At 54.1% G+C, this 9,215-nt stretch overlaps 1 protein-coding gene across 11 annotated transcripts in view; it reads left to right on the forward strand.

Moving 5' to 3' along the window:
• ZSCAN18 (zinc finger and SCAN domain containing 18) overlaps positions 1–7,968 on the forward strand; it is a 28,216-nt gene extending 20,248 nt beyond the window's left edge. For 5 of the 11 annotated variants that reach the window (XM_081275382.1, XM_081275385.1, XM_081275384.1 and 2 more), the window contains 6 exons: positions 2,033–2,472; positions 2,980–3,120; positions 4,196–4,299; positions 4,578–4,674; positions 5,343–5,435; positions 6,292–7,968. In XM_081275382.1, the coding sequence (XP_081131508.1) occupies positions 2,043–2,472; positions 2,980–3,120; positions 4,196–4,299; positions 4,578–4,674; positions 5,343–5,435; positions 6,292–6,884 (1,458 nt within the window). In that variant the 5' untranslated portion in view covers positions 2,033–2,042 and the 3' untranslated portion in view covers positions 6,885–7,968. Of the gene's footprint in view, positions 1–1,886; positions 2,473–2,979; positions 3,121–4,195; positions 4,300–4,577; positions 4,675–5,342; positions 5,436–6,291 lie in introns of all 11 variants that reach the window. The other 6 variants (XM_081275388.1, XM_081275386.1, XM_081275387.1 and 3 more) reach the window with 2 other exon arrangements.
• The last annotated feature ends 1,247 nt before the right edge of the window (positions 7,969–9,215 follow it).

Raw genomic sequence — 9,215 nt, forward strand, 5'->3', positions numbered from 1 at the left:
ATGTGCAGGTGCTCTACCACTGAGCCACAACCCCAGCCCTCAGAATTTTTCTTTTCTTTTTTTTTTTAAAGAAATTGGATTGGTAAGAAACATTAGAACATAACGTGTGGTCAAAGACTGAAAAGAAGAGTCACAGGTGGGGACAATGGCAGGATGGAGGCAGACAGCTTGTGAATTATCTAACAGAAAAGCAGTAAGGAAAATGGAAAAGGCGGCAGTTTACCCACCCATAGGGATGAGGGTGTTCTAGAAAGTGCTGAGCTGAGCTGTGAAGTCGGTGCTGTGTTCTGAGGGCCCTCAGTGCAGCAGGCAGGGGAAAGGGGCCCAAGGAAGGACACCTGGTGGACACTGCCATGGAGGGTGTGTACAGTGGTGGCCAGGATGGCCACCCAGGTGGTGGTGGAGGTGGTGGTGTTTTTTTGTTTTGTTTTGTTTTTTAATTTTGAGGCATGATCTTGCCGAGTTGCCTGGCTGGCCTCAAACTTGAGGTCCTCCTGAGTAGCTGGGATTAAAGGTGTGCAAGCATTGTGCCTAGCTTTTCTTTTTTTAAAACAACTTTATTGAGGTATAATTTATGTACCATAAAGTTCACCTCTTTACAGTGGACCATTGATTGGTTTTTAGTGATTCACAGAGTTGTGTGCCTGTTACCAGTTAATTTTAGTACATTTTTATCACCCAAGAAAGAAATCCTATAAGCATTAACAGTCGTTTCCTACCTTGAAAATCACAGTCCCCAGAAATCACTGATCCACTTCCTGTCTCTGCATTCACCTGTGCTGGACGGTTGCTCTCAGTAGAATTGAGCAACCCAGCCTGCCCACAAGACCCTCGGGCCTGCATGCTGGTGGGAAATTGTATCAGACAGATCTGACTTGACTTGACAGAGGTCAGCATCCCTCAGTCCCCAGCAGTCCCCATGCATGGTTTTCTCTTGAATTCCTCAAAAGATGTGGTTGTTTCTGTGGTTCCAAGGGCAGCTGTCTTCTGGTAGATGGCTTCTTATTTGCTCCTCATGATGGTGTCTGGGAGTTCTTCCTCCTGCTGGCTCAGATCTTCAGGCCCAGGTCGTGGGAGGACATGCAGATGCAGGCGAACTATGGCCTGCCTGTGTCTGTTAGCTTGGCCATGGTTGGCCAGCAGGTACAATGAAGTGGCTTCACCCTGGCATCCTGGATTCTGGCCCCTCTGTGCCTAGGGAAAGTTGGCTAGGACCAGAGCCTCCTCTTGTCCTTCATGCCCTGCCATCCCCACTCCTAGCCAATCTCTGATGACTCCCACCTTGTACTCTAGATTTGCAGAGCTGTCCACCTCCAGACGGATGTGGGCTTCCTGTGCCTACTGTCTTTCTACATGCCTTTTGTTTCAGATTTTTAGTTGTTTTAATGATAGAAATCCCAACACCTACCCCCCCCCCCATCTTATTGGGCACTAAAGCCCTGTAATGCTTCTCCCCATCCCCCTGTACTGGGGATTAAACAAGTAAATACTGGGCAAGTACTTTGCCTCTGAGCTGCATCCCAGAACTTTTTATGTGTTATTTTGAGACAAGGAATATTACCAGTTTGCTGAGTCTCTCTTAAGTTGGGGACACTGGTGTGCACTCCAGTGCCTGGCTCATACATAATACATGTTGTTAAATGTGAAATAGGCCTGCAGTTCAAATCTGATGCCATGAGACTGACGTCGTGTGTATGATACGCATAGTGGGAATGAATGTTAATAAGTACAAAACTGGAGTTTAACTGATGTTCAGCAAGCAGACTGCTTGAAAATAACTGCATGAGACCTGGTGTGGTGGGCCTGTGGTTGAACCCCGAGACCTCAGGTCCCCTACAGCTGTGTTCTTACCATGTGGGCCTGTGTCTCACCGCTGTCCTCTGCAGGTCCTTGGATCCTGTCACTGGCTGACCTTCCCTGGGGACCCTGCACCACTGTGTGTCCTCTGCTAGAGGCAGTCAACCTTTCCTTGGGCCCCTCACCCCTGGCATCTCTGAGCCCTTGGCTCCACACAGTCATATTTCCAGTGCAGGTTTGGGAAGATGCTGCCTCTGGAGAAGGTGTTGGCCTCCCCCAGAAGCTCCCCAACTCCCCCAGAGGTGCCCACTGAAGAAGGGTCGGCAGACACAGAAGGGTCTGCAGACACGAGTCAGCAAGAGGACCCCGAGTCGGAGACCATCCCTGAGAGGACCCCTGCGGACCTCGAGTTCTCTCGCCTGCGGTTCCGGGAGTTTGTCTACCAGGAGGCGGCTGGTCCCCACCAGACCCTGGCCCGGCTGCACGAGCTGTGTCGCCAGTGGCTGCGCCCTGAGGCCTGCTCCAAGGAGCAGATCCTCGAGATGCTGGTGCTGGAGCAGTTCCTGGGCATCCTGCCTGACAGGGTCCGCCCCTGGGTGGTAGCCCAGTACCCCGAGAGCTGTAAGAAGGCAGCCTCTCTGGTGGAGGGCCTCACGGACGTCCTGGAGGAGCCAGGTGAGGCTGCCGCCCTGAAAGAGCGTGTCTTAGAGGAAACAGGGAGCGGGGTCTGGGAAGGGCTGGAATCCCCTGCTACGGCTTTGCAGAGAAAATTGTTTCCCCACGTGTAGGAGGCCCGGGAGCAAGCAGCCCTGAGTCGGAGAGGCTGTTTCTCAGTCAGCAGGGATCCAAGTTCCTGCTGTCCTACCCATTGCCATTTCCATCAGGGTTGCCTCATAGGCTGGGACAGCTGCTTGGGCTCCTGCCCTCACTTCTGCTTTGCAGATGTTAGCAAGCAGGAGAAATGAAGGGCAAAGGCAGTGACCAGCCTCATAAAAACTGGGTAAATATTCTGGGTCACTGGCTGGAGATTTCATCTCTGTAGTTCTGAGGGATGGATGGGTGGTGATGGGGCAGGAGCCCATGGGCTTGGGGTCAGAACCCTGGGTCCATGCCTGGCCCTCTCCATACTCTGTGATGGTTAGCCTGTGTCCTAACCTTTTACTGTCCCTTGGTTGTAAACAGGGATGCTGTTGTGTTCCCCAGCTGGATCATCTTCTGGGTTGAGTGAGGGAGTATATGAGAGGCACCCTGACCCCCTGCTGTTACCAGGCGGACTAGGGAGCCCCAGAGACCCTGAGGATATCCCAGTGCCACCCGATACTCGTGAGTGACCAGCTGGGCCTTAGATGGGGAGGTGGGTGTGCTGCAGAGGCAGTGTGGGAGCCAGAGGGAGGCCAGGGAGGGGGGCCTCGAAGTCCATTATGCAAATGGGACTTGGTCCTGTATATCATCATGACATGAGTGTATTACTTTTGAGTTAAGAGTTCTCGTAAAAAATAGTAGTTATACATGTTTATCACATGAGGAAACATTGACATATGAAGAAAAAAGTAATCTCTTGCAGGGTGCAGTGGCACACACCTGTAGTCTCAGTGGCTCAGGAGGCTGAGGAAGGAGGATCACAAATTTGAGGACAGCCTCAGTGACTTAGCAAGGCCCTGAGCAACTTGGCAAGACCCTGTCTCACAATAAAATATGAGGGCTGGGGATGTGGTTCAAGTGGTTGAGCGCTAGCCTAGCATGTGTGATTCTCGGCACCACATAAAAATAAAGGCATTGTGTCCACCTAAAACTAAAGATTAAATATTTTAAAAAAAACAAAATCTGAAAAGGGTTGGGGAGGTGGCTCAGTGGTAAAGTGGCCCTGGGTTCAATCCCTAGTACCAAAAAAAAGTTACATCCCCTCTCCTCATGCCCTCTAAAAATAGCATCCTGGTGTGTGGCTGCCCGCCTTTCTGCACGTGGCGCATGTTTGCAGAGTCGGCTGCCTGTTTCCTGGAAAACAGTGCTCACTGCTCATGGGGCGGCCCTCCCTGGGCTGTGGTCGGTGGCTCCTTGGCTGCCTGGCACCCCCTGTACAGCCCGGTGACCCTGCCCTCGGGGCAGGGAACTGCAAATAGTTTTGACCCAGGTGCCTGTGTGGTCTCCACAGCTGCTCTGGTGCACAGGCTGTGCCTGCCCTGCCCGTCAGCCCTGCGCTGGTACCGTGCCAGGTCTCTGCCTGTCTGGAGGGCAGCAGAAAGCACTGCCTCCTCCGTGGCTGGAGCTGGCACTTTTGTGGTGGCTCTGCCCCGTGAGGGGTAGGCCTGCGTGGTGTGAGTGTGCTGCGGCCTGTGAGGGAGGCCGCAGGTCTGCCTGGCCACTCTGAGTCTTGCAGTGACAGCATGTCTCCCTGCAGCGCTGCCCTGCCTTCTCCCAGCCTGGCCTGCACTGGAACCCATGCTCCTGGATCAGGGGAGCAACGGGGGAGAGAAGACGGACGAGGCCAAAGTGCAGCCGACGGTGGGTGGGGGCCCTTGGGTGTGCTGGGGCTGACCTGCTCACAGGGTCCGTCCCTCCTGGTCCTGGATGCTGTTCCCTCCCAGGGCATGAACTCTCCCACAGCAAGGATTGGGGCCCTGAATGCCCACTGCCAAGGCCAGGAAGCCTGCTTTGGTGGAGACCTGAGGGTAGGACCCACAGGAGGGTGTTGCTCCTGCAGTGCAGGGAGGGTCTCCCGCCCGCCCTCCGTGGGCTTGGGTAGAGGACTCAGTGAGGGCCGCCTTGCCTTTCTGTTTCAGCCGTCTTTTCCGGAGGAACCTCTGCACTCTGAGGAGTGGGCCCACCTGGATCCTGCAGAGGAGAACATGAAGAGCTACAGGAAGCTGCTCCTGTGGGGTGAGGCTCGCCTCCCACAGCCCGCGCTCCCCGTTGGGTGGGAGATTCTGACACCATCCCGGGGGCTTCCTTGGGACACTGGGGATGTTTTAAATGTCTGAACTTGGGCTGGTTTGCCAAGGTCCCGCCCTTACCTGAGTTCTGCCTGGGTCCTGGGTTCCACTTGCAGCCCCTGCCTGCGGGATTGGAAGCCTCTGAATTGCGAAAGCTCTCCCAGCTTCAAGCCACCAGTGCTCCCCACTTTGTGGTGCAGAGATGAGGCTTCTCAGCCTGTGGGCCTAGGTGAAGGGTCTGATTGGTAAAAGTTGGTGCCACAGAGCCCTCCTTTGCAGGGGGCTTCCTGAGCCCTTTGTGGTTCTGATTTTGTTTTTTCATTTGTGCTGGGGGCTGGCCCAGGGCTTCCTGCACAGTAAGCACATGCTCCACTGAGCTACGCCCCCAGCCAGTTTTATGTTCTTACGTTTGATTTGCTTCCCCTCAGACTCTGTTTACCACCCAGCTTGTGGGCCCTCCAGCCTCACCCAAGCACAGCCTCTTCTTCTTCCGCCTGCCTTATTCTTGGAACCCTAGCTTTCCAGGGGCTTGGTCCTGGCCCGCCAGCCTCGGGGAGTGAGGCCGACTGCTTTCTGTGTGGTCCTCTTAGAGTTGCCTTGTCTGTTGAACCTCAGGGTACCAGTTTGCCCAGCCTGATGCTGCATCCAGTCTGGAGGCAGAGGAGCAGCCCCTTGTGGAAGGAGAGGCACCTGGAGGCAGCCTCCCAGGTAAGGGCACCTTAGAAAGTGGTGAGTAGGGTAGAGCATGCACCTTTCTTTCAGGCAGGTGCCCCCCCCCCCAGCTTTGGCTTCACCTGTGTTGGAACAGGAAGCAGGCATCATTTCTTAGGGATCTCTTGCTGCGTGACAACTACCCTAAAACTTGGTCACCAGAAAGAACAGCAGAATTACTTGTGAGGTGTGGGCTGCTGGGCTGAGCTGTGCTGTGGCCAGTTGGTCTTCAGGGCCGCATGGACCTCTGTAGCCACCTGGAACCTATGTGGGGCTGGAGTCTCCCTACCTGGGGAGACTCTCCATGGTCTCTCCCAGTGCTAGCCAGGCCTCCCCAGGTCAGCAGCTGGGTTTTGGGGGTGCACTCGAGGAGTATAAGCACTTGTTGAGGCTCTACTGGCCTTCTGCATGCTGATGTCCCTGGGCACAAAGCCACATCCATGTGGAGAGCCCAAAGGTCTGGCTCTGGGGCAGGAGTTTAGGCCCCATGCAGCCAGTGGGCTTCTGCAGGGCTCTGTGGCCCTCATTCCCCGACACCATGGCTGTGTGGCCTCCATGCCAGTCCTCCTGCAGTCAGGGGGCTGCTCCTGGGGTCACTTCCCCAGCAGCAGGTGGAGAAGGTCCTGCTCACTGCCTGCTTATGCTGGGGGTCACACAGCCCTTGGCTGCTAGGAGGGGCCATTTTTTTCAGGCAGCAGGGAGCTGGAAGAGGGTGACAGAGGCCGCCAGGTCAGGGCCTCGCGTCCCACACCCTTTCCCCTCCTTGCTCAGGCCTTCTTTCTTTAGTGCTGCGTGGGCAGTGTCCAGGCCTGAGCGCTTAGTCAGGGCTGCTCACATGTGGACCTTATTTCAGGCAGCGGGAAGCAGGAAGAAAGCACAGAGAACATGTGCGAGGAGGGCTCCGCAGGCCAGGACAGTGGCTCACAGGAAACGCCATCAGAGAGGCTGGCAGGGGACGCAGGGGACACTCCTGCAGACCCCCCAATGGATACCAACCAGGAGGAGGAGCAGCCCGAGAAGGCGCCAGACACAGTGGGTGAGGACTCAGGCTGCGTCAGCCCCTCCCAGAAGCAAAGAGACCCCTGCCCTTCAGAGGAAGACCAGGGCGAGGCAAGTCCAGACAGCCCACAGCAAGGCTCTGGGACCAAGCGGCCCCACCCAGAGGATGAGGGTGAGCAGGGACCCCAGTGTGCCTCCAGCCAGAGCAGCCACCAGCCTGGGGACGCCATGGAGCCTGAGGCAGATGGCCGTGCTGCCATGCCCCCAGCTGGGCAGGACGCGGGCACCTCTGCCTCAGGCGGTCCTGAGGCCGAGGAGCCTGGAGTGTCCGGAGGGAAGCCCTACCCCTGCAGTGAGTGTGGGGAGGCCTTTGCGTGGATCTCACACCTCATGGAGCATCACAGGAGCCACGGCAGCAAGAAGCTGTGTGCCTGCCAGGGCTGCTAGAAGCCCCGCGGCCAGCCCTGGAATCCCCAGGAGCCATTCTGACCTGGCCCCGCCCTGCCACAGTGAGTTCAGTCTAGGGGGGAGGGTGGGCCTGAGGCCTGGAGACCTGCCACCAGGCCAGTGTCCCTTGAGGTAACAGTGACTGGCTGGGAATCTCAGAATGTATGGGGGCTCCTTCCAGACACTTGGGGGTGGTCTTCCTGTGGTCTTTGGACAAACATCAGCTTGTTTCTCCAATGGGCTGATGTGGCCAGAGCACCCACGGAAAACCCCACCCCATCCACCACGGGAAACCCCGACCCCACTGTCCTGCAGCCACGTCTACACCTCCGTGTGCCGGCCGTGGCCCTTGTGCAGTTAGAGTCCCCCATGTGCGTGTTCTGGGGGCAGTCTTGGAGGCTTCACTTCCGCTGCTCCTGTTTGAGCTCCCCAAGTTTGTTCAGGCAGAATTCTTGCCAGATGTTCTGGCCTTTCGTAAATATGTGACGTCAAGTTCACTTTTGAATCCTGAAAAGCTGAAACTTTCCTTGTTCAACTCATGCGTCTTTACCTATACGGAGTGGCTTACGAAGATCACCGAATTGCTTGGAGCCTAGTAATGCAGTTTTCTGACTATGGGTTCCAGCCCATCAGTGAATTGTGAAATCAAACTAGAGGGTGGCCAACAGCATTACCAAGCGATGAAGTAGAATAAAGTAGGTCAGAATGCATCACGTAGTGAAGGCAGTATCATTTTGTGGAGTTCCAGCTGTGTATCTAAATGTGAGAACTGGCTTCTATGTAGGATGTCTCTCTTACCAGGGGGTGATTGCAGTAGGTTGGAAACACTAACAAAGGTTGAGGAAGCTTCTGTCTGCCTGAGCGAAGGGAACTTAACTCCTTGGGCTACATGATGTGTCTTGAGTTTGTATTTAATCTCAGATTATAGTATTGTTTCTGTTGCCTGAGCATAAATTTAATTGCTCCTGTAGATAAACGGTGCCTCTTTCTGTCACTGTGTTTGAGCCAGCAATTGTGTAACAACCCCCGAGTCACAGGCTTGATGTAATAAAGTATTTATTTCTTCACTCACATTACAGCTGGACATCCTGACTGTTGCCTATGTGTGTTGGTGGGAGGGGCCCCTGCTTCTTGCTGTAACCCAGGGATCCGCTTCCGCTCTCCAGTCCTTGAAGGGAAATGAGACTGTGGGCCCCTCACTCATAAGGGCCCAGGTACCCATCTCTACCAGTTACTGAGCCACATTCCCCTCTGCCTGTCCACCTCAAACCAAGTGTGGTTCTGGCAATAAAAAAGCCTAAATAGACTCTTCCAGCTCTCATTCCCACTCAGCCTTGCTGAGGCTGGCTTTGAATTCATGATCCTTCTGCCTCAGTCTCCTGCGCACCAACACACCCAGCACATCTGCCTTCTTTGAAGACGGGCCCACACACACCTGTAATCCCAGTCCCTCAGGAGGCTGAGGCAGGAAGATGGCCAGCCTCAGCAACTTATCAAGGTACTAATCAACTCAGAGAAAGCAAGGCTTCCCATCACAAAGGGAAGGTCAAGAAGCTGACCAGAGGACCCAAGTCACCATGTTCCTACTGGCCAGCCACATGTGAAGGGAGCACCTGAAGTGTGGCTAGTGAACTCGGAGGCACTGAGTATAAGTACACACTAGAGAAGTAAAGTATCTCCGTTTTTTTATACTGACATGTCAGAATGGAAATGTGGTGCCTGTAGGGGTACATACTGAGCTAATTTTATCTATTTCTATTTTTCTTTTTTTTGATGGAACCCAGGCGTGCTCTATCACAGAGCTACACCCTCAACCCTTTGATTAATTTTTGAGACAGTCTTATCAAGTTGCCAAAGCTGGTCACAAACTTTGATCGCCCTGCCTCAGCCTCCTCAGTAACTGGAATTACAGGTGTACACATTGGGCCCACTTCTTGCTTTTGGAATGGGACCAGAATATTTTAATAAAGTTGCCCAGATACTTGCAGTGGTTCTGCTGGCAGTCTTTTGCAGCTTTTAAAGGACAGTGAAGGACTGGGGATGCATGCAGCTCACTGGTAGAGTACTTGTTTAGTATTCATAAAGTCTTGGGTTCCACCCCCAGCACTGCAAACAACTACAAGGAAAGTGAAATTAATTCCCAAAAGGCTTTTCACAAGCTACCAAGGAGCAGTGTTGAAAGACTATTTGCAACATTTTCCCCCAAAAGCAATTTCAAGCTCACTAGGAATTGATAGGCTAGCGCAGTGATTGAGGAAATCAGACTGATTTCCTCAATCCTCAACTGATTACCACCCAGGATCCAAACCAAACAATGCAATTATTCCCCCC

This window comes from Spermophilus citellus (genome assembly GCF_964194105.1).
Source record: "Spermophilus citellus genome assembly, chromosome: 18".
NCBI classification, from domain to species: domain Eukaryota; kingdom Metazoa; phylum Chordata; class Mammalia; order Rodentia; family Sciuridae; genus Spermophilus; species Spermophilus citellus.